Genomic DNA, 26,021 nt, shown 5'->3' on the forward strand with positions numbered 1-26,021 from the left:
TAGAATAATAATAATAATTGTGTGGTAACAATATCTGGAAAATATTTAAGGTGACTCAGTGTCTGGGCTTGTGACTTTTAGCTTTTGCACGTGGGAATCATTTAAACACGACTGTTAGAAACCCCGTGTTACTGCACATGTTGAGATTTCTCTTCCCCACTTTAACTGGTATACGTTAATATGCTTACAATATTTATATAAGCAAAGATTATAAAGAAAGAAAACATAAGTTTGTTTCCCTGAAGGTCACTGCTTTTGGATTTATCATCAGCTAAACGCTCAAGTTTATCGAACCTGTTTATGATGGCTGGTTGGATTTTGTGGTTTACAGACGATGACAATGAAACTAAAATCGTAAAGCGATGAGCTGAAAGATGTTAAACACAGACCTACAGATGTGTGACAGTCAGCATGATCTCAAACAGACACAACAAACCGGGCAAGTACTGAGGTGTTTAATAAATAACAGCATGAACAACACAAAAACAACAATAACATCAACATTAAAAGCTTGAATTCATTTTGTATATGTACACATACTGTATATAATTTTATATTTGACTGTATAAACCATAAATATGACATGCAGTCCTCATAATTTAAAACAACCAGGACTTCTTTGACTGAGGTAGGGTCGGGGGGCCGAGGGGCTGGACAGATGCTCGAGTGTGTGGATGTGTGTGTTTGCATTAAGTCCGTGTGTTGTTTGGATGCTTTGGTCAGTGGGGGTGTTGGTCTGGATGTGTGGGGAAGGATTACAGTATTGGCAATAAAGCTGCAGTGGCTGTTAATGAGAAATGTTTGTGCTCGGTTCATAGTCTGCTGGTCGGGGGTCGGCCTCAGTCAGTGCCCCCGTCTTCCTCCCCAAGACTTGCGGCTGAGGACGCACACACAGGCGGCGTTGATGCGGATGTAACGCCAGGCTGTCTGTTCATTGAAGGTGGTGAGGGCACTTACAAAAATGTGTGAGTTGGTGCAGTAGGAGTTCCAGTGGCGACTGTCGATGCCAAGACAGCCCGAGTTGCCTGATTTGGAGCCTTGTTTTCCACCCCAGCCCCCCGGCTTCGCGTTTCCAGAACCCCTTTGAGTCGGGGATCGACAGGTGGTCTCATAGAAGTACTGTTTCTTCACCACGTTGTTGATTGTAACATTGGGCAGCACTTCCACTTCGTTTCCGTACATGTCTGTGGCTTTTGTCAGGTTGCTCACCCAGGTATTCATGCTGTCACATACCGAGTACTCTCCTCGGTGCATGGTGCGGGATCCTGCTCGGCGCCTTACCCTCACCCCTCGAACTCCATCGATTTCATAGCCCTCGCCTTCTAGGGCATCGTGTGATGGTGGAACCTCACTGAAGACGACGCGAGGTGAGAAACGGTAACGTCTCTTGGAGAAGAGCTTGGGATCCACCACTGGGATGGAGGGGTCAGGGAGGGAATCCAACGCAGAGCGCCCAACGAGAGGGCTCCTACCCTTTGCATTTAAAGCTGCCCGATGAGGCCTCTTGGTCCTGTGGTGGCTGGTCCTATGATGCTGCTTTGAAGTGTGTTCTTCAGTAAGATGGTCCCTGACTACTGTGTGCTGTTGTCTTGCTCTGTGATTGGCTGCCGTCTGCTGTCCTACTTTGTGGTTGGGTGCCCCGGCACTCCGGGCCAATCCACCTCCCATGTTCAGTACAGCCTGGACGCCGATCAGGAGGAGCAGGACCAGTGATGACGACCTCATGGGCACACGTCCTAAACCGAACACAAACACGCGATTGAGATGATGTCACATGAACGTCTAAAGTGAAAAGTTTCACACGTTTTTTAATTGAAATGCACTTAAAATGTATGAAAGGGTTGATACATTGTTTCTAAGTGAGCAATCCATTTGGAAAATGTAACACTTTACCTTTACGGTGCATTTGTGACATCTAAGATTCAGCATCATTGATGTTGTCATTAAGGGGGTATTCGTTCTGTTATTGCTCTGATTCACTGAGAACGTCTTTGGTCTGCTCAACTATGTCTCGTTTTGTACGCGTTACTCTTGGTGAGTGTTTGAGTGTACCTGTGGAATGTGTCCAGTTGAAGTGTGAGCCCCTGTGGACTCTAGAGCCAGACTCCAATGCAGGTCGGGCCCCTCATGCCTGCCATCTGGACCCCGTGAACTACAGCTCTGCAAAAGACACACAAATACACACTAAATACTCGTGCAAATGTTATTTTAGTCAGATATAATACGCGTTGACATTTTCATAAATACATCTGGAGCTATCGTTTTTCAGATCAAACCAAATCAAAGGAAAAGTAATCTTAAAGGCAAACCTGCGACTCAAAAGCAGTATGTGTTTAAGTGCAAAGGGACACGATGGGCATACCTAAATAAAAGCCATTCAGAGTGAGAGCAATCAGGAATGTAAACATGCTTAACAGAGCGGTTTCGTTTATTTAGACAGCCCCGCAAACCTGCCACCCGTTTTTTTACAGACATACACAATTTATCATTACCTAACCTCATCTCACGCCACGCACACACACTCGCCATGTTTAACTTTAAGAGCTTGTGTTTTCCGTGCACTGGAATGTGAGGCATTTAACACCTCGTCCAGTGAACCTATGCACTAAAAATAGTGCCATGCATCTGTATGTGTGCATGCACATGATGCTGTTTTTATGGATCGTTTACACAGCGTCGAGTTGTGTGTGAAAACACCCACTTCCTTCCAGACAAACACCCCGTAGGTCACAGAGGTCAGTGGAAGCTGGTGTGACAGCATTACTGTTATTTTTTTAAACTTGTGTCGGTGTTTCACTTTGCTTGCTTAGAGCTGGAACACAAGTTTATTAGTGTTGTAAATATTTAACTTAACATGTTTCACTGCTTTGGTGTGGGAGGCGGAGCCTTTTGAAACGAGATTATAGAAACGAGGAAATGAGAAAAAGCAATTAGTGATATATGATAATCTTTGCAAAACAACAACAACAACAACAAAAAAGAAACATGATTTTTCCCTGTGATATTTTACAGTTTTGCTGTAATCCTTGCAGTGTAGCACGTATAACCAGCAGAGGTCAGTGTTGCGTCTGAACAGACCAGCGTCCACCTTTCAAACAGCTGAAAAATATCAAAACGTCACTGGCTCTGCTCCCATTAGAAACATCAGCTCAGCTAAAAGAGGTTTAAATCACTCTTCAGGTATTTTCCCACAAGCTGAGAATGTTAAAGTCCTTTTAATGTTCTTTAAACATGTTTTCTGCTTTTGTAACAGGTAAAGATGCAGTACTCGAGTACTGTATTCAGTGCAGTTTTATGGAGCTGCTCTTTACTCAAATATTAACGCTACAGCTCTCCTGCGGTTGAAGCTTTTCATATCCTCTTGTTTTTGTTAATGTTAGCTTTTGAAAGTAGAATCCACGCCCTGTGCTTGTGTAAATCTTTTAATGCAGGGTTTAACAAGCATCCAATACTTTTACGCCGTGCTATTGTTACGACGTCTTCTGTTAATACTTATTCAAACTCTGCCAAAAAGTGAGTTTGGCAGCTGATCAGTAAAACAATCAAGTAATCACGATGATGGAAGCAACTATAGTTTTATAAAACATACCTACTGGTTTTGTATTTTAGCTTCAATAAACACAACCACACACTTAAACACCCACACCCTGCACACACGGACCAAACAGGCAGCAAGATGATTGATCCAGGCTGATGTGCTGCTCACTATTTGCACGGCCTATGGTGAAGGATCCTCATGGTAAAACTATGTGGCTCATGCTTAATGCTGGTGGAGCGTAAACACTGCAGAGCACGAGCGCACAGGTCAGAGCAGAACACCTCGGACTTACAGAATTACTTCAGCGCTGCATCAGAATCGGCCCGACTGTCCTTCTGACCTTCTCGCACAAACACACAGAAAAACAAACACACAAGCGAGTGTTTCTCCTGAATGTTGAGCAGGATTTACATCTCCTCCCTAAACTGTTTGTTTTACGATTCTGTGTAAGCACTACTGTGCTTTACACCGGAGTTTAAAAACATCGCCCACATTGAGCCTGGAAAAAAGAATCCTAGATTTAGGATTTAGGTACCAACATATCAAACACCAGAGAAGGAAGATCATCGCAGTAGTGATAAAAAGTCAAATGTTGTACCTTGAAGAGCACAAAGCTAGAAGGAGACAGTGCTGTGGCCGAGTAATGACAGAGGCATCCCAAGACCGTTAAACCACAAAGCAGAGAAAGGACAGACACTGTATGGTTCATATTTCCAGACACTACACATGCTGTATTAATACACTGGTGGATAAACAAAACCGTTGTTCAATATTCTTTTATGATTCATCCATAAGGAGCTTCCCTTTTTTCACGCTGATTGGCCAGCTTTGTAAATCAAGACCATTTTCTCTTGAGTCATCCATCACTTTCACATGCTGGGCTTCCACGCACCACATGGCACTACCTGCTCGAACCAGACTGCCAAAGTTGATGAAAGCAAGTGGAAAAGATGACATTAGTCACACAGCTGCCGGGTTGTGACCTAGAAAACTAATCATTGGACAACAGGAAGGAAAAAAAGACTTTAGAGACCACATATGTAGCCAAAGACAGTGGAAACCAGCCACGCAGTTACTGGTACTGACTTCTTTTAGTCTGCTAGTCCACAAGATGATCTAATGATCAGACTGCAGTTTACAGCATTACACACTCGTGCGAAACAACAAGGCACGAGAGCATCGCTTGCCATCACTCGGGGGTTAGTTTACAGTTAGCGAGGGTGTCTTCCTGTCTGTGTGATACATTAGTTATTAGCGACACGTCCTTGTTAAAAGATATGCAGGAGCAGCGTGTCAAACAAACACACGGCGCTCTCTCAGAGCGATGACAGCGGCGATAGATTATGAGGGGGTGAGAAAGAGAGACTGACAGCGGCAGAGACAGAGGGAGGAGGAGAGAAAAGCAAAACAGAGAAAGGTAAACAGCTTTTCTGTGTCTTTCATCAACCCAGTGGAGCTCAGTTCCTCCTGCTGTCAACCACTGGAAATAAATATCAGGCAGGACGAGCGCCAGGTCAACGTGCTCTCTCCTTTAACACATCCAAATGTTGAAGATATGTTTATTTCCTCTAAAAATGTTATCAGTGTTTAAAAAATTAGTTTGTGTTCAATCTAAACAAGTTTTGCTTTTTGGAGAAAGTTTGAAATGAAAGTCTTTTTGTCACAACTCACTGTTGTACGAGAGTTTGAACTTTTCTCCTCACAGAGACACTCGCCGACGCTCTGAAATGATCCTCACACTGCTTCCATTCACGATGTTTCAGCTACAGAAGGAAAATCACGTGTCACAGTTTCGATTAGCTGCCATGTGAAACCAAGACAACAACCTGCCACGAGATGTCACGTAAAATGATGTCATGCAGCGTGTTAAAATAACAATTAAATTACGCTCCCTAAAGGTTCTTGGAAGGCTGAGTCTCGTCTTGGAAACACGTTAAAACTCCTGTTTTTTGGCACAGCAAACATGCAGCAGTCACCAAAATTAAAAGAATGTTTGGACTCTTTTACGCATTAAATGTGGATTTCTTCCATATTTCAGCCAAACATTGTTACGAGTTATTTCACCCTCGATCAGCTGACTTCTTCTTTCTGTTTTCTCTGTGGCATTTGAGCTTTTCCTGATTTCAGTTGCTGCTAATTTAAGATGATCATCATGCTAAAAGTTTTCTGCTGTCTCACAGTGGGCCTTAACTTACCAGTGTAATCATATTATCTTATTTATTAATTGTTTATTACTTGTTCCCAGTTTGTCACACTTTTTTCTGTCACTCTGCTGGTTTGTCAGGTTGTATCTGGTGATTCTTGATCCAGATGTGATCCTCGCTGCTGTTTCTGGTTGTCTTGATGTTCCTCACTTTATAAAGTCCAAACTGCTGCTGCTTTCTTTGGCACCGTCAGTCCTCCAGTTTAGACCTTCTTATTTATTATTATTTTTTGCTCATTCTCTTTACCATTTAAGTTGTCTTAACTAAGCATTAGTTTTGCCAATTTGTAATTCAAATTGTCTGCATAAAGCCATTTAACATTAGAGCCATCAAGGTTTCTAAATTTCAATCCATTTTTAGGGGCATTTTTCTCAAGTGAATTTAATTGTTCAACTTAAAAATATATAATTTAAACACCACCACCAACAGAAACAAAAACAAAATTATATTAGATTATATTTACTATGATGCTGCCATTTTTTAAGCCTGTGTGGCGTGCTGTTCTGCACCTTTGTTCCTCTCTGGTCTTTATGTTAAAAGGACATTTACATGGACAACAACAGCACCTGCTGTAAATCAGACCTACTTCAAACACCAAACTTTGCTGCGTTAGCCACAGGACACTGGGAGAACGAGACAGGTAGTGTCAAACTTGCAGGCGCACATAACCTGCTAAAGTACTTTACTCGTCTCAGGGATGACAAATGATGCGAGATATGGAGAACAAAATAACGTTTGGTGTGCAAAATGTGGAGCTGGCAAATGCTACAGTGTGGAAAAACAAAGTATGAGGTCTCGACATGAACTTGAATTCACTCGATCGGTTTAATATGTCCAACAATAAAATATAAGGATTTAACTATGCACAGGTAGCAGCACAACTTTAAAATGTATTTCTCTGCAAATGAGCAGCTATCAAAAGCCTGAGCGTTCATTTAAATGGTCCTGGCAGCCGTAGAGAGGCATGCTGGCAATCACAGCAGCTGAACATTTGGCTCAGGAGTTCAAAAACATCTTAAATAAACCACAGCGTTGGGCTTTCTGCAAACATTTCAGTTACATTTGCCTGCAGTGTTAGAGGACTGTAAATGACATCGGCGTTATGCAGTAGGGAATGATAATTGATAAGCAAGCATCCAAAGGACGGCACCTAAATGATTCTTTATGAATATGCTCTATTTTGCACAGCTGTTTTTGCCATCAGCTGTTGTGAAATAAAAGCTTCTGTATGTCTGCCGAGGGCATCTTGAGAATATCAGGGAAGAGGAGCCATGGCGTTGAAACTAAAGGGAACAAACTGGCAACGAGCCAGCATCTTCATCCTGCTGTTTCGTGCTTTCTGGGTTTCTGTTTCTCTCCGTCTGTCTCTCATTTATCTGTCTCTCCATTTTTTATTTTTTTTGCTGCTGGAATTTGACCTAATGTTCATCTTTGCTCTCACAGTTAAAATCCAGAGGTCACTTCCTGAGTACATGGCTGTTTCTGTGCCTAACAGCAAGCAGATCTGAGCACTATAGAGCATCTTTGCAGGTGCAAAGCACAGGACCAGACCATTATCTCCTCGTCTTTGGGGAAAATTACGCAACCATTTTCTGATAAAACCCACAGACTGGAGAGTGTCTTTCTTCTTTCCAACTTTAGCTGAAGTCAGAGCGTACATAAATGTTTCGTTATGGGATAAAATAATATATATATTGGCTTCTGCTTCAGAAGCCTTAAAGTGATTGACTTTTTTATATTCACCAAACACAAGGACAACTGGATTTCTATTAGCATTTCCTGTGGAATGAATTTTTCTTGGAACTGGAATAACTGGGCTTTGTGTCCGCATATGGCTTCACTTTTACACTTTTATTAAACTACTCAAGAGAAGTAGATGTCAAAGTGTTGTGTCAAGAGGATACAAATACGAATACATACAAATAAAAGCCGACAGAATATAGACGCAATAACATACTTATGTTGACTTTAAGTCACAGCTTTCCACAACGTAACAAAGCATTGTTACATTGTTACAAACCGGGGAGTTTAAGGGCGACCACAATACTGAACAACAGCTCAGAATCCCAGGCCTCATACTGTTGGACCTGAAAGTCTTTGTTGCCGAAACTTCGTGCAGCCGCACATTCAATTTCATCTCTTGACAACATTTGTTCCACAGTCATGTTTTATTTACGGGTAAACCTGAGACAAAGCAAAGACGTGGCTGCAGTGCGACGTCAACCGTTCCACTGTTGTCACATGATGTCTTACAGTAAGTCGAACACTGATTCATCATAATAGAAAGACTGAATCATTGTGGTGTTCGTGACAGGAACCTAAAATATAAACAGTACTTTCATTCAGCAGTAATTTGGAAGCAAACGTAGCAAATCGAAGCTTCAAAATGAAACAAGTTTGTTTGTACAAACAAGGCTAAAATTTATTCCACTGTCAATGAAAATATCAGATTAATGTCAGCAATGCAACAAAACTGTTTATTAAAGAACAACATGAGTGATTCGCCTCTGATACAGAGCAAGAACACCAACAGCCCTCCTCCACCTTCTAGGCTGGCTCGACTCCACTCGGTTTCCATTAGGTGAAACGTTTTCAGTACCTGCTCTGTAAGCTGAGTTCATATGAAAATATGACATCACCAGACGTCATGAGATGCAGATGTTTTTGTGTTTAGTGGCTGATGGTAGTATTCAGAGGGAGCAGCCCGAAATGAGAAGTTTGCCAGGAGGTCTTTGAGCTGATGGCCGATCACGGGGACCAGCACACAGCGCCAAAAACCCCTGAGAAACATGAAGTGATTACTGGGACGAACTAAAAGGAGTGGAAGTGGTTTCATCAAATGGATGATGGTGTATATGGGCACCGACCAGTGATCAATGGGAGGGAGAGTGGCCTCGACTCTGTCACTTAAGTTCATTTAGCAATTAGTAATATATGATCATCTTCACTTAAGCGAACACTTAAGTCACAGTGGCGCCAGTGTGTGTGGCTTGCTGTCTGTCTCTTCCCCTGTTGTGTTTGTTTGTGTTGTTTTTTATTGCTAGAGTCAACTTAATGTGCAATCGCCAAACTCTGCTGGACCTTCTTCTGAGAGCAAAATATGAAGCCGAAGTGTTCTCAGACCACAGCCGCTGAGAATCGCTGTAAAGTATTATTTATTACAATTCACAATAACTCACAATAAAAAGTACCAGACAGCTTTGAATGTGTTCAATAAGATTTAAAATCTTGGCTCACTCACTCTCTCAGCTGTCGCTGAGATGTATTAAGCAAGTTTTATAACTTTGTTTCTGACCAAACTGCTCAACTTCTTTCTATCATCTTACTAAAAATTTTGGTTGTTTGATTCCAGCCGAGTTCAAGACATGACAGTTTTTTGGAAGTCGCTCAAAACCTCAGTCAGAGCATCACAGTTTTGTTAGTGAAAGCCTTTCTCTCCACATAATGGGCCCATCCCCAATCAACCCACCCTCTCTCTGCACTGGACCAGTGGACGTGGGAGGCTGATCCTCCAAGCCTTGAAGTCAGGATGAACACAATGATTAACATGTTTTCCAGAACCCTCGTTTTTATGACCTTGACATTCAACAATCTTCTCGTGACAAGTGTTTAATCTTTTGGCTCGGCTCTGGTAATAACTCCCCCTTCCTGGTGAGCATCTAAAAATCCCACAGCAGCACAGAGACGTGAGGAGGGCCAGAGGCAAGAATGCCTGTCTGGCCACGGACAGCGATGAAGACAGAAGGATGGAGAGGAAGGAATCAGATACATCAAGGGATAGGGAGAGGCAGCAATATTGGAGGGCGGGATGCATATGGGCAACAAGATATCTAGAGAATTACACACATAAAGGAGCATGTGAGAAGCAAAGTAAGGAAGGACAAGTTTATAGTGGAACAGACACTGAGACAAAGAAGAGTTCAAGGACGGGGTCAGAGGGAGGAAATAAAGGCAATGGGGAGTTACAAAGCATTCAAAAGAAAGGAGAACTTGGAGTTTCATCACTTTGTCTCTTCTCTCAACAGCTTTAACAGAAACCAGCAGTTTCAGGCTTGTGTTAGAGTAAAACTTAAACACCATTCATGTTGTCCATGCAGAGTTTCATCATGTTGTTACTAGTCCAGTTGGGGAACGTGTATTATCTAATCAAAATGGAAAAGAGTGGGTTAGGATTAAAACATTCTCTGACTTGATCCATCTTCCAATATGAATATTTGTAATATCAATACAAACACATGCACCGTTGTGAAGATGTATTTGTCCCTTTTCTGATTTTTGCTTTGTTACATATGTGTTCACTATATTTGAGTTAACTAGACTAAAATCCAAAGATCTAAAGAAACTCAAGAGCAGCTGAGAAAAGGTTACAAAGTCATTTCGAAGGCTTTGGCACTCCAGTTAAAAGCGGTAAGCGCCATTATCTATAAATGGAGAAAACGTGGAACAGTGGTGAACAGCACTCACAGTTACTGTTAATGATTTATGAATAAGAAGAACAAAGAAAAATATTTGGAGGTCCGTCTTTTCTGTGGACCTGCAAACTCAAAATTTGAACTTTTCGCACTATTTCGGTCTGGTGTGAAACTAACACAGCATTTCATAAGAAGAACATCATACCCACCATCAGACATGGTGGTGTAGACCTGAATGACCATTAATGATGGAACCATGAACTCTTCCAGTAAATCTTGAAGGAGAATATCCATCAGTTCATGCCCTAAAGTTTAAGTGCACGTTGCTTATGCTGCAGGATAATGATTCGAAACACACCAGTAAATTCACGTCTGTATAGCTGAAAACCCTCTAATGTGATGGAATTAAAACAACTGTGCACAAAAGTGGGCCAAAATTCCTCCACCGTGATGTAAAAGCCAGTTATCACATATGCTTAAATGCTGTTCTTGCTGCCAAGGGTGGCACAACTAGTTATTAGCTTTATGGGGCAATTACTTTTTCACATGGGGCCATGTAGGTGTAGCTTTTTTTCCTTCAATAAATGAAATCATCATTTATCTTTACTTTTGATGAATTGAAACATTTAAATGTGACAAATATGAAAAAGAGTAAGAAATCAAGAAGGGGGAAAAAACTTTCAAGGCACTGGTTATGACGACTATGATGTGTTGTGATGTCAGAGGTGGGAAATAACAAATACAAATGCTCAACAGATATGAACAGTTTGTCACACAATGTGTTTTTCCAGGAAGAGAAAAGAATGTGACACAACTTCACTGGAGGTCAAAAGAGAAAGATGAGAGATTCTTTTTAAAGGTAAGGGATGCTCAATGAAGTTGGTAGATTGGAAATTTAAAGCTAACATGTAATGTCCTCATCAATTTAAAAGAAACTGAAGTATACTGACTTGTTATTATTCAAAGGTTGCATAGGGAGAGAAGTTTACAGTAATATATTATTGTGACACTTACAATATAAAGCGCCTTGAGACAACTGCTGTTGTAATTTGGCGCTGCATGAATATTGCTGCGGAGCAGCTGTGATGTTCATGGACAGCGTTATGTTACATCAAGGTAGCACGAATCAAATTAAATTTAAGGTGATGTTTTTGATTAGATTAACTCACTGAATTCTGCCTTTATCTCGATCTATGCTGTCAAAGCTGGAGAATCAGCGACGGTAGCTCTTATAAGATCTGCTTATATCTTAATAATTCATTTGGCCGATCACAACATAAAACACCAGCACAGGTCAGCTGATCACAAAATGTACACAAAATGTAAGTGTAAGTTTTTCATTTTCCCATGCTCTACCACTTCAACCAACGTCACCTCCCACTTTAACCCCTGGCTATACTTACTTTTTGTTTTAGGTGAAGAAGTAAAATCATCCATAGAGTCATTTATTAGATTTCCTTTGATTGCCTTTACTTGTGTCCCTCATAACATTATGTTCAAGGTGAGTATATTCATTAGAATTGGTATTTAAGTTTAAATAAATTGTGTATTCCCTTATATTAATATTATTTTTGTATGATACTATTATGGCATTAGATTCAGTTAGCTGGTAGCAATGTCCTCCAGAGCCTGTACTTTAACACTTCTACTCGAGTAAAGAAGTTGAATGTTGGTGCTCAAACCTTTAGCAGAGTATTTTTAACAGCAGTATCTGTGTGTAATTTTGCCACCTCATGGTATTGTAAACAAATCAGCAGCTGAGCAACCCCCGAGTGAGTCATCCAGGTAAATTTCAGCGTAACATAAAGTGAAACATGGGCGTAAATAGACAGATGTGCTTGCTAAGAGACTAAAACTTTCCATTACGCACGTTTATGTTGCGGTCTGTCTGTCGCCATGAGCACGGGTGTGGTCACGTAAGTCAAACATTAAAATATGCACGCAAGATTTTCTCTAAATATTCTTAATTGAATTTGGTAATGGTAGCATATACGCCACAGGAAACATAACTAGTTCTCACGTTTGACTGACAGCTAAAAGGAAACTTTAATACATGGAAAGTGGTTCTGGTTACATCCCTTCATGAAGCTTCAAATGAATTCAAATTAATTTTAAAACATAGTCAACAAATACAGAGGAAACAGTCTGAAAGGCTGGCTGAATAGTTTTACCTTCCACTTCTTTCTCATAATACTTTTTAGATTTAACTGATTAATTGCTTTTGTTTTTGGGGTCTAGGGCGAAGTGTTAACCAATATTGCTCCATGATGCTAAAGAAGCAAAATATGCAAAAAAGATTCACATGCATGAAGGGTGTCTAGCTGCAGTGGGCACCATCTTTATTTCAAACAGTTTATCCTAATGTTGATTTATTGAGTAAGTTGTTTAGCCACAGTAGAAGCAGGAGGATGAACTACATTGTAATAATATTATCCACTAGAGATTGTAACTATCAAACTGAAAATAACACAATTGGCAGCAATCTATACCCAGAGCAATGGTGAATGCAAAGCTACATTCACAACCAATGGAATATTCTGCACTCACAGTCCTGCCTCTGTGGGTTCACAGGTGATTGATTTAATGTGATTAGAGAACATATGAACAGATGAATCTGTCTAATTTGATTAGAGAAAATAAATGTTCTTGTTACTTTTTAACCATCTTTAGTTCTACCAGTTTGTAAGGACTGTTACAGATAAGGCTAATAACCTATATTAATTACCCTAATGTTATATTTTATAGATTTTAATAAAAAGGCAACATTGAAACAATTTAGGTCCCAGTCACACAGGCCTAGAGACTGGTTGGCAAGTGCTTGGCAACCACCAGTTGCTAGGGAAATTCCCTCATCATTTGTGAATGGTTCCTGTCACTGTGAAATCAACTGCTAAGCCTCATATACACCTAAATGTATATTTTCTGACTCATTGGAGAGCGTTTGTGGGAGGTTGCTTGTAGTCTGCAGGTGAAATTGTTCCCAAAGTGGTATATGGAACAAAAACCTCCATGTAAACTGTTAGCAAAGCAGTCAAAAACACTCTCTTTGAGACTAATTTCACCCAGCAACCACACGCCAAACAGTCAAGAAATACAGGTTATTCTCAAGAAGTTGCCAGAGGGTTGTTGACTGGTGACTCTTAATCAAAAACTTTGTGGTAATAATGGCAGAAAGTTCACAACCCAACTCACCTCAAAAGACAGCAATAATGTAATAATAAGGAAAAAACTGGCCCCACTATGAAAGCAGCGCTCACTCTGGGTTTGGTAAATATGCATTAGGTTGTTTTGTTTTTTAAATTAGGGAGCTATGGTTTTATTCTTAACCAATAACTGCTGTACGCCTGGTCCAGTGGAACAGACAGCCAGTGAACAGCAGCTCATAAAGGTTCACTCACTGCCTGAAATGAAAAACGCAGTGCTGTTAGTTCCTGATTCAATCTTTAATAATCTTATTAACATCTCAGTCTGTGATTTATGTAACATTGTGGGGCAATTAGGGAAACTAGGTGATTTTTGGAAGCATGAGAACTAGCACCCATCTGTGCTCTAGTGTTTGTGCTAAAATGCTAAAATTGTTAAAAAGCACATTCCTGTCTGTTGTAATGGCAGGCCCTCAGACTGGGCCGGTTTTAAAAGGAATCTGTGGATGTTTCTAATGTTTCTTATTCTTATCTAGTAAGGTTGCAACTTTTAAACATGTTTATGATGCACAATCATACATGAAACAGATACTTTCACATTAAGTCAGACTGATAGTGGATGTCTGAAGGAGGCATAAGTGCTGTATATTGTTAATGCATCAAAAAAAGTCAAATTTGAGGCTGAACTTTACCAACTTTATGAAAGCCAGGATACCCAGCTTCGTCTCTAGTTAACCAAACAAAACTGCAGTCCATGTTGTTGCACTCGTATAGAAAGGCTTGTCAGAAGTGCACTGAATCTGCTCAAGATTGTACAACGAGTCTTGTTCTTGTCCCTCCCGGTGTTTGTTTGATTGTACTCTGACACCTCTTACTAAAGATTTGACCGAACCATTTTCTATTCTGTGTGGTCTCCACATCGTTCTGTCATCACTCTCTCTCTCTGCTTCTATGTCTCTCACTCTCCCCATCTCCCTTTTCATATCTCCCTCCTTTCCTGACCCTCCCACTCTTTTCCCCTCTGGCTGATGTCTAACACCTGTCTGCATGGGACCTCCCAGGCCCATCCTCTGTCTGTTAGCAGCATGCCATGTTCACTGTGTGAGCAGAGCTCTGGTGAAAGAGTAAGTGGCTACTTTCCAGCACAGCTCTATGTGTGTGTATGTGTATGTTTTTTTTGCATGTAAGTGACTTGGAACAGGAGTTTAGATAAATGAATATTTACTATGGAGCTTAATACAAGGCTTAAAAGAGAATCTAGCAGAGAGAAATTGCTGCCTGCAGCGTCATACTCCCCAAAAGTCCTGAGGACTCACCATTAATCCGTGAGTTTTAACTGCAACAAAACTCGATGACAGACAAAACGGATAGTTTGGAGGAGAGTAAATTGCTTGTAAAGTCCTTGATGTATTGGTATTTTGCAGGATCCTGTCTGGCTGGAACAACTATATGTAGAACAACACCTTGTTAACTCCTGCTGGCTGTGCAGAAGGCTAATCTGTTACGACTAGCCAGTGGCTCATCCTCATGCATTCTGTGCATTCTGAAATCGGCAGAATCAAAATGAGTGCATAATGAGAGGCTTCGCTTGTACCCTTGGGGCTAAGGCGTGTCTATGTGTTTGAAGGGTATCCAACACAAACATGTATACATACACATGTACACACATGCGCTTTGTGAATACTCATTGACAAACCCCATTCTCCCACTGCTGGGCTTGGTATTAGTTACTATTACACTCTGTGATAGCTTCTGATAGCCAGGTGAGAAAATTGTATCGCTTTAAAATCTATAAGAAGAGATGTTTGTGTAACAAATGTTACAAAAAAAGGACATTGTTACAAAAAAAAGGACATTGTTACAAAAAAAAGGAACATTGTTACAAAAAAAAGGACATTGTTACAAAAAAAAGGACATTTCAGGCTATTTTCATGAGGCTTTTGTACTGAATCTAAATATTTGAGGAGACCAAGTATTTTGTTCTGTTGATGGCAACAAGAGCAAGTTTCATGTCCAGACAAGCTATAGTTAAACTACCAATTGGGTTAAAGGCAAAGGAAAGTGAGAGTGAGACAGTGTCATCACGCTAATCCAAATGTACACACACATCTAACGAGGAGTTGCAGTGAAACAATTCACAACATCAGACAAGCACAAAGTCAACAGATTAAGACCACAACACTGTTATTATAGCTGTAAGAAAGGCCAGAGTAATCTGGCGATGTCAGCTACTGTGTTTGTGCTGCGTGCACATGCATGAAACCAGAGTAAGCCATAGCTAAAAGTCACAGAGGCATTTATGTGGAATGAGCAGGCATGTCAGTACATTTAGATGTATTTTTGTTGGCATATATAATACTATGCACACATTCACACGTATAGAAATAAGATCAGGGAAAAATGCAGAGCACACAGACATAACCCTTTGATGCAGCACCTGTCAAAATCAGATCTCCAACACAGAATTGCAACTGGATTCAGTTTTCATCGATCACAGAAGCGTGTTTGTGTGCAGCGCAAAGGGGCAGAAAACCAGGTCCATATAAAGAATCCTGCACATGTTTGACAAGAGCCCTGTTCAAATCCAGTAAGTTACAAATGTCAAACATTGTTAGCTGAGATTTCTGTTGAATACGTCTCCTTCCAAACATTGTGAGAAGATGTTTGTAAAAGAGATGTCAACAAGAATTACAGCAGAAAGCTGATGTTACATTTCCCATATTTTAGATATATATTTTTTGTCTGTTCTGCTCAGAGCTCCTTCGGGATTCTGACCTGCAGTGGCCTCCAGATCCCGCTTTTCCTACACACGCACAGAGGTATAACCTCGAGCTCCAACTCTGACCTTTTACCTTTCCCACTGATTTCAGACAGACCCTTCAACTAGTTTACTTTACGCCAGATGTTCTCACCCGACTTTGTGTATTGACCCAACAGATAACCAGCGCCCTGGGTTTACATTCTGACCCATGAATTATCGAGAAAGAGGGATGCTTCCTTCTGCTTATCGAGCATAACCATTACTCATAGAGAAAGAAACGAGATTCCTTCACCTAATAAATTTTAGTTATTAGATTCATTTTTTAAAGTCAAAGTTTGACTTAAACAGTTTTAACAAAACCTACACCTTAAAACTGCTAGTTTACTAAATTGTAAAATAATGGTAAAATAATCAAATACCCTATAAATAAAATAAATAACCCTTTATATCGAGAAATCTCATCTTCACATCACCAATGATATATTTTGACCACACTGTAGCACATAAGGATTTAGAATACGCACAATATTACTACTTTAGGTAAGCAAATTGATTTCTTGGTCCAAGTTTAAAATTGTTTTTGGCAGCTTTTATTGTGTAATGCTACGAAAAGTGTTACTCTAAAGGATGCATGAAGAATCATGAAGCATCGTGAAGCATGGAAAAGTCTTGCAAAGCATTTCAGAGGCTGATCAGGTGTGCAGATAACGCTTGTGGGCAGGTGTAAATGCAGGTGTTTGAAAATCTCTACCTGTCACTAATTGGGCAATTAACCACTGAGGATTATTAAGGATTGTGATTATTCTGCCTCCAGCTTTTGTGGTCTGATAAGACATTATCATTCAGTGTGAAGAAACCTTTAATTATTCTGTTGCCAACTGGCACCGTGCCGTTTTTTCTAGTACTGCAAGTAGTACTTGAGTGTAATCTGGTATTTTTACTGAAGTAGCATGAAGCTGTGGGTTTTAAAACGTCTCCTAAATTACGTCACATGACTCCCATCCTATATTAGCCTGAAGATTACTGCATGAATAATCCTAATGCTTGGCACACAGTTTAGTCACATTAAGAATCAAAGTGCAACTGATATTTTAACTAAAGAGATAATAAAGACAAATTTTCATTGTTCATTGAAAAAAACAAACTACAATATGTTTATTTTATGGTGTTTGCAAACCTAGAGTCACTTTAAGAGCTGTTTGTCGCTGGCCTCGGGTTAAAGGGTCAAAGATAAACTGCCAGTACAGGTGTGCTGTCACAGCCTCTCCCTTGTCCAGGTGTCCTATACAACCATTCAGTCTAGACAGCCCACATCATTCCCTCCTTTATGTGTTTCAGGGGTGGATCCCGCTCTTGTCAAAATCCGAGTGACTGCAGATTCAGATTATGTCACTTGTCCACATAGCAAGCAGAGCAACAAGCTGTCGGTGGTGTGAGTCCTAAACTGACAACATGATAAAATACAGCATGTAGAACAAGAAGGGATAAATGTATTACGCTGGTCTGTAGCTTTAAAAAGGTCAATGCGGTTATTTTGTTTTCTGGGTAAAAAGCTGTGACATAAAAACACTCTGGTATGTTTCCTTAAGGCCATTCTTTGCTTTACATGAATATGTTCCTCTTCACTGTTTAAGTAGTTTAATACTTGTTCGTTTGTGAAGAGTTACTCTATTACGCTCCCCCCCCCCCCCCCCCCCACACACACACACACACACACACACACTAATGCACACATACACAACTGCACACACTGGTGCTAACATAGGGAAAGCTGTAACTCAGCTTCAAAGGGAAACCTGAGAGGGTCATGAATAATCACAGACATCTTTGTCTGCGGGGGAAAACAGCACTGTCCATCTGCCCTCCATACATATACGAACGGTAGTTCATATGGCTTAAGTTGTTTTTAGCATTGGCATTGGATGCATTGCTAGGATTGAAAGATTTACAGGGTAAAACCATTTGTGTTTCCATTGGAAACAAAGTTACACACAGGAAAACCTTTTGTTTTCTAATTATTAGAGGAAAAAAAAGGTAAAAGAAAAAGAGAGATATGTCATAAATTGGACTTTTACAAATTTAGCAAGTGTCCAGGTCGGTCTACGTAGATGGCCGACAGGCAGCTAGGTCAACAAGGCATACTAGATATAATCAGTAATAACAGTTACTGTGATTTCCCTTTCAGAAAAAGAACCTGTTTTGCTTGAGAAAACGCATTTTAGACCTGAAGTTTGAATACGGCCCATCTTATTTTTATTTTTAACTTACAAAACATTCATTTTAACTAAACCTTGGCTGACTCCTCCTGCGTCAACCATAGAGAAGAGCATGTCATGTAGGATATATAGTCAGGTTGCTGCAGCGCTTTGCCAACAGAGGGCCAACAGAGAGGAGATGAAGGCAATCACATCCCCTCCATTTACTTATAACTTTACTGTTTTTAAAGAAACTTTACTTCTTTACTCCTTCCAATCTGCAGTAACCTCCGCTGTTTTTCTTTTCTTATCTAACACAAAGGTGCATAAATACAGCACACTGCTGCTGAAGCAGATAATACAGGTAAGTTGGTGGGTGACAAAACATGACACCTATCTATATGATATCTATATTGATATATCAATGTTGAGATTTGGTAATTTTATGGACCACAACCAAACAGCATCCTCGGCACATTATATTAGAACAAATGAATGTATGTTTTTCACAGAGAGCCACACATATGTGACAAAGGTGAAGCCTTTAGTGACACTGTTGATTTGTTTCATGTTTGTTTGTGTAATCATTGGCTCACTGTGACATTCCTCTCCTGTCAAACCCCGAAAGGAATTCCCTCGTAGGAGTGGCAGGCGTGAGGTCTGTGTTTAGCACCCACGCTTGCATACACACACACATGCACGCACACACAACACAATTTAAAAAATTTAGTTTAAAGAGTTGAAAAAATGATTAGTAGCACACCTTATAAACAACAAGCCCCACCCAGGTGTGAGGATACCCTCGACATGCTTCATATCGGACACTGGAGCTCATCAGAATCTGCAAGTCTTTTGAGAATTGTGTAACATGAGTGGAGAGAACGACAGATAGAAAAAAGAGGGGGAGAGAAAGAGAGGGAGAAAAAGAAAAGGTAACCTGATGTCCCAGGAGTTTTCTGAACAGTAAACGGGTTCCCATTGAAGTTTGAAGAACCCCCTTTTTTTCTACTCCTCACCTCTATTCTCTCCTTCTTTCTACACCCTGTCCTCCTCCGTTTGATCTTTGCATCTGCAAATACCTGAAAAACTTCTGTACCCGGCTCACAACATTAAAATGACGCAGAAATGCAATCATCAGCAACATTATCTCGGTAAACTTTTAATAGTGCCTCATGTATGTTGCAGCTGAAATCCCCCCTCTCTATAGAAAAGTGGCTGCTGCTGTTCTCAATCTCAATTTAGAGGCTCGACTTACATTTAACAACATGCTCTCAGAGTTTCTGTTATAGACTCTGCTTCTGTGCCATGTGTGGTACACACCCCACATATTTAGTGTTTAATAAAAAGAAAAACAAAGCAAAAAAAAAAAAAAAAGCAAGGTAGGACTCACCACCCTTTAATGCTCCTTTTTCTTTCTCCCCACTGAGTAAAAACTTCCACAGAAAGTCTGCTATATTCCACCTCACTCTCTCCAGGCCTGGGGAAGAATTGTCCCAAACTCAAAATCCCGCTCCTACTTTTAAAGCTGTGAATCCAGGTCTTGGGCCATCCACTTCTGTCTGTCTCCCTCCCACACTCTTTGGGAAATGGACTGCTCTAAAAGTTTAGTCCCAAAGCTTCTCCCTGCTGCTCGGCTCACGCAGGTCCTAGTGCCTACCCGATCCACGTGCGTCTGCGACAGAAAAAAAGTGGCACTTTTAATAAATGTTCAATAGTGACATTTATTTTTTCTTTTCTTCATTCATCCATGTGTGTATAAAACAGTGGGAAAAGCCTCATTCAGACAGTTCATGTGAGAGTTGGAGTCATACGTAAGGTCAGGAGGGCCATTGATTGCCGTTATTGTTCCACTATATGAGTCATTTAAAGCTACTTCTAGCCGCACAGACTCTAAAATCTATCATTAGTAGTGCAGCATAGTTATGGAGGCCAGCTAGGGTAAATAACTCATTAACTCTTTTAGGGATGTTGTAAAATCGCTGTCTTTAAAAGCTGACTGCGCAAACAGTCGCACGCTTCTGCTGTCCAACCCCAGAAAATGTGCACAGCTCAGTGAAATTCATGGACTAATACTAATAAAACTTTGATGGTCTGTTGCAACAAGGAATTCATGTCTGTTACTTTTCAGTCGAAATACGGCAGCGTAAAACTCCACACAAAACAAAACACACGTCAGCCACGCCCTGCATTCATCAGCCCCTCCAGGCTCCTGTATCACAACAGTCTATTTGATATTTCTGGTCTTTCCTAGTTTATCCATATTTGTTTTCCCATTTTATGGTTTTCCCTTCTTGGCCTCTATCTGGTTGTACGTGATTTTTCTTCTCTCTGACCTGAACCATATCATTGTCAGAGCCCCTGGCACTGAGCAGAAAGACATCCTACCCATCTCCTGACAGACCTGGAGAGGAGAAACGAGGGAACTGAAGGATTGTGTGTCAGTGTTATTTCTTTTTCTTCCTCTTGGGAAAATGAAATTCCTTTAGTTTCAGAAGAAAAGCCGGTGCTATTTTAGTGTTAATGAGAAATCTATATTGGTTGCAAATGGGGCCTAGAAGAAAAAACACAGGTGAAAATTTGAGAAGGGTCTCGCTCTGCTCAAGAATTTTGACCCCCTACTGTTGAGTTCAGGCCCAAGTGGGCATTTCCCCAAAGGTGGCAAAGCTCTTTTTGAGCTTTTTGTAAGTTGTGTATGTGTGAAGGTTTTTGTAACTGTCGAAACTGCCTGAGCCGTGGTTATCGAGACTCTAAAGGGGGAGACTCCAGACAGCAAACTATTGAACTACGCCCCACTCTGGGGTTGGTTAGGTGTGAAAAATGCTAAGGAGGGGTGACTATGGCTGCTATGGTGGAGCGGCGGTCAACAGTGCCTCCATATAAGAGTTAAACCTTAGGTTTACATGATTTAAACTATTTTAAGTATACCTATTATGCTTTCATACAATTTAAAAGTCCAATAATGAGGCACGCAGCTATTGTTTTTCTTCTTCTTCATAGGTAAGCCTTATTGAGATTCTTTTTTTACTCTTGGACTCATATATCGAAGAGAGGGGAAGCCCTTAAAATGGTCATCAGCTGTAATGGTGAGTACATCAGTGCTATCTCCTGTGTTATCCGACTTGGAAAATTTGCCCATTGTTAGATTTGTTTGCCTTTCCTAAAGAAGACAGCATGAGTTTATTTTTTCATACTCTCACTCAGCAAATCCTTGAAGGGTTTTTCTTAACAGAACCCAACGCAAAGCTCGGCTGATGGTAAAAGACTTTGCTGTTCCATGAAGGCAAATATAAACTTTGTAATGTAAGCAGTGAAATGATTCTTTTGTGTTGCAGTTTGGACCAAACCACTTGTGTGTCTGGTTTTGATAAAGACAGTGGGCCTAATGTAGGTGAGCTCCCTCAAGGCTGGAAGCACTTTGGTGAGTGGAGATCGCAGAAAGTGAATAAAGTGAATGGTGTAAAGGCATAACTGCTGGTAACAGGACATGATGATAAACTTTTCTCATCTTTCAGGTGAACAACTGAAGTGACTACCAATGAGAGTGAACAATCCAGCTGATTTATGCATGAACTGGTATTAAATATATTACGGTCACCTAGGCAACCAGAGCCTGAAACATCCACAGGTGACTTCAAAGTGATGCGGAGCGAGCAAACTCCTTACAGCGTCTACACAGCTTTGCTATAAAACCCAAATTCTCTGCCAGTGTGCTTGTTTGTGTCAATCAGGAGCTGAACTCAAGCGTTTAGCAGCCAAACTTGGCACACAGATGCATCCTCGGCTCTTGAGGTTTCTTATTTCTACCAGATGTTATGATGCCACCAAACAACCTCATGGTATCATAACATCTGATGAAGATAAGCCACTGACTAGTCAAAAGGAGGCAACATTTCTCTCCTCTTGTATACTTATTAAAGGGGACATACATATATAGACATTGTTTTATAAAGCTTTATAAAGCTTAAAGACTAAAATCCACCATTATTTCCAACAATAAGGTGGAAATAATCATAGGCTTAAACTAAGCTTATACTAGGCTTAATAACAATAATAAAAAGCTTAATGAGATGGAAACGGGTGGAGATGGACAATCAGAAAAGTGGATGTTGTCAAACCTCCTGTATTATGAATAACATGCCCCACCTTCTGTTGTTGGCTAGAGAAGCACATTTAGCCTCCGACTAACACGATCGCATGTTGCTCGACAGAACGTCAAAAAAGTTCTTTCATCCTCCATCTTTATAAATATTCTTTCCCCCATTTTTTCTATTTTAATTTCTTAATTTTTATTCACTTGCAACAAAACAAAACAAAACAAAACAAAAAACAACTAAACAGAAAAAACACAAAACAAAACATGAGTACATTTCTTTCTGATATGCTACAACATCAATCTAGTGCAGTGAACCCACAACAAATCCATGTATAAACCCAATTTTCTCACCGTTTTCATCCAAGCACTTAATGACAGGCTGATCAACAGCCATGCTCCCAGTAATACCAGGAGGAAGCAGTTGGGCAGGTTTCTCCACGCTCAAAGATACCGTTGAGTTACAGAGGTGTGTACGCCCACACAGGTAGGCGTAAACATCTTCATTCATGTCAGTTGTTGCAAGAATGATGTAATATACTTCCGACTTTTCCATACTGTTGTTAAGCATTTATTAGTCATCCACATAACAGAACACGTTTGCCAGAGCAATGATTGTTGATGCTATTTTAATGGATTTTCACACAATGATGTTTAAACAGCTGATTACTGTTTAATTACTGTTGGAATCTGTGACTGTAAACTGCTGTTGGGAAGTGCTTTGTTACATTTTACATTTTAGTTACATTGAAACAGTCTCACGGTGTCTCTTTTTCACTCGGCCACAGAAACATTGGTAACAAACAAGCAATATAACTGAAAAGATTACAATCCTTGTTAATTGAGTATTTGAACTTTAACATTAACAGCTCCATGAGTGAAGTCACTGAGATATTTTATGTCTGTTTTGAATATTGTTGTATTGATTTGTCATAAATAAGGCCGTGGCACTTGTAACATTTACTCAGATAAATTGTTGGTATATGTAACTGTGTCAAACTTAACGGAAAAGGTAATAATAGATGTTATAATTGTGTGATTACTCTTTAAAAAGACGTCAACATTTAAAGTATTTCACTACATTACACTGCAGTATTTTATTTATAAATAAATCAGCACTTCTCAATTAGCATAATATTGCATTTTAATGAAAAAAATAGAATACTTAGTTTTGTGTTGTGATTTATGTCCTACCCTTTTCATAACTAATGAAAAAAGAACATATATTAATTTTATTCTGATCACATAATTCATGTTTTAACTTTTGCACTATTTCAATAAATGATGAGCTACACATCAATCTTGAAAAGATGTCATCTGAGCAAAATGTTCCCGGTGGATGCATAAACAATCATCTATCGTCTAACTGTAATGAGATCCATCATATCCTAATGCAAATGATCTCTGACATCCATTTTTATTCCTGCTTTTTTATACTTAAACCGACTGAGCAATGAGGACATTTCCCAGCATCATTTTGATCTATTTCTTGATGACTAGTGGAAATCTACACAAAATAATCAGCCACTGACACTTCCTGTCCCAGTCATCCATATGTCAAAGAGATGGATGGCTTCATTTCACCTGCACCTTTGTTAGCGATGTGTACCCAATGTTATATCGCCTGCGTGTTGTCCTGTGAGGCAACTGAATGGATGTTCCTCGATGCATTGTTGCGTTAGAGGACCCGTCCTCCTACACCCTCATCATGGCCTTGTGCTGACGCATCCAGAAGCCTCTTCACTCATTGACTCTTCTGTCCCCTTCCTCCCACGGCTCCGCGATGCAGAATCCTGCCATTGTCCCCCAAGGACAGTCTGCATAGAACACAGGCCCGCAAACAGCCAGGCTCAAACTAATGCATACTATGCACCATACACACAATGTAGCGATGGATGCAGAATGACAGCAAAGCATACCTGAACATACAGAAAAAACTCCAAGATGTCCATCCTTTTGCATGAAAATATTATGACGTTTTTCCTGAACTGAACAGTTTTCCAGTTTTTCCCACAGTTTGCCCTCCAACCCTAATCTGCTCTCAATGGAAACCAAGCACTTCATTAAACCCCAAGTCCCCGTGTGTGTTTATGTGTGCCTGTGTGTGTTACTGTGGTTCTGCATACTGGATAAGTAAGTGTATTAACCTTTAGCCTCTCTCACCATTGTTTTTGCAGCATGGCTCACTGCTACTGAAACCCATTCCCAGAGATTTTGGCAAAATCACGTTACCAACATCTTGTGTTAATTTCACTTCTGGGTCTTTGCCAAAGTCAAAGGATGAGAGCCGTCATCCCTGTAGAGACACCACTGCTCACGTCTTGTCACAGGACTCTTGCACTTTCACATTCATTTCTGAGAATTGATTTAGTGGATTTACCAATCAAGGAAAACAAATTGATGTTCCAGATTAATTTTTAATATGTGTAAATATAGTGTAAATAAAACACAAACATACCAACTAATTTCAGATATGACTGCATTGTCCATATTAGAAAATCAGCTATTTTTGAATATGATATTTCTGTGACTATGTCTCTATAAACTTCTATACTGACTGCATGTCCCATGAACACAGAGGGCATCACGTCCTGTAAACGAGCTGCTATATCTGGGTCTCTTGCTTCACAGCTCACAAAGCATAAATATGTTTATTTCTCCGCCTCTAAACACACTGTGGTTCTAAATCCTTTTGCTATGCATGTATATCACATACAATAGAAATGGCAGAGCAGACTTAAGATACAGCGTGCAGTGTGTCTGACAGGAGATGTTATCACTCATGTTGAGAAATGCAGAAAAAGAAAAAAACGAACCAGCTATGAGCAGGAAATCACTTGGCTCCTGTTCACTCAGATATCAAAGTCTGTTTCGTGGTAACTTTCCACCAATTTTTCCACTTTAATACCCAAAATAGCACAAAGAAACTTAAACATTCTCTTTGACAGAATCCAGTTTTCACACATTTCTGCTAAGAAGACTGTTCCCATCATCCCATCAAAGACACACACACACTCCTTTTTTTTAAAGCATTTCCAGGAAATATAGTCTGGAATATCTTTTACAAAACTGCCCTGGACCTGGATACGGTTGACGTAGCATGTTTTTTTTTAACGACTGGAATTTCCAGAGGTCCAGAAGTGCAGGGTTAACGTGCAAACTCCTCATTGACGTCGGGGTTTGAACCCAGGAGTCCTTTGCCATGATGCAACGGTCGCAACCACTGAACCACTTTGTTGCCCTTTCAAATGAATTCCATAGATATGACACACACGACCAAAAAATCCTCCCGGCATCCACCGGGAGTCAAACCAGCTGTGACTCACATCCTAGTTCAGCGCTCATCAAAAGGCATTCCCCAACTTCTCAGAATTACTCAAAGAGCTTTAGTCATTCACTTTCACTCCATAACTGTTGTCATCAACACTACGAAACCTAGAGATGAGCAAGCTCGAGCAGGTATTCATCATAAATCATGTCATAAATCAATGCTTGGCCTTACTTAATCCATTCATCAAAAATATATTAATGTTTACATTTGGTTTGAGTAATCCATAATTAATTCATTACATAATTAAATCCACAAACTCGAAACTTTTATTTGCCATAAAGTAAAGATGAAGTATGAAGAGTGGAAAGAAATTAGGCAGAAAACATCACAAAACCTGCTTGAGATAA

At 40.2% G+C, this 26,021-nt stretch overlaps 1 protein-coding gene across 1 annotated transcript; it reads right to left on the reverse strand.

The window, feature by feature from the left end:
* Positions 1-456: 456 nt before the first annotated feature.
* Positions 457-19,820, reverse strand: ngfa (nerve growth factor a (beta polypeptide)). Its single transcript, XM_087833755.1, has 3 exons — positions 19,644-19,820; positions 2,053-2,160; positions 457-1,736 (listed from the first exon to the last, which is right to left on the reverse strand). Exon 3 carries the CDS (start codon positions 1,723-1,725, stop codon positions 844-846), a length of 882 nt encoding a protein of 293 aa, XP_087689881.1. The 5' UTR covers positions 1,726-1,736; positions 2,053-2,160; positions 19,644-19,820; the 3' UTR covers positions 457-843.
* Between the last annotated feature and the right edge of the window lie 6,201 nt (positions 19,821-26,021).

Source organism: Neolamprologus brichardi, chromosome 20, assembly GCF_056152115.1.
Source record: "Neolamprologus brichardi isolate AB-2024 chromosome 20, ASM5615211v1, whole genome shotgun sequence".
Classification (NCBI taxonomy): domain Eukaryota; kingdom Metazoa; phylum Chordata; class Actinopteri; order Cichliformes; family Cichlidae; genus Neolamprologus; species Neolamprologus brichardi.

Excerpts from the sequence above, each read along its gene's own strand:
- ngfa (XM_087833755.1), bottom strand. The coding sequence starts at position 1,725 with ATGAGGTCGTCATCACTGGTCCTGCTCCTCCTGATCGGCGTCCAGGCT.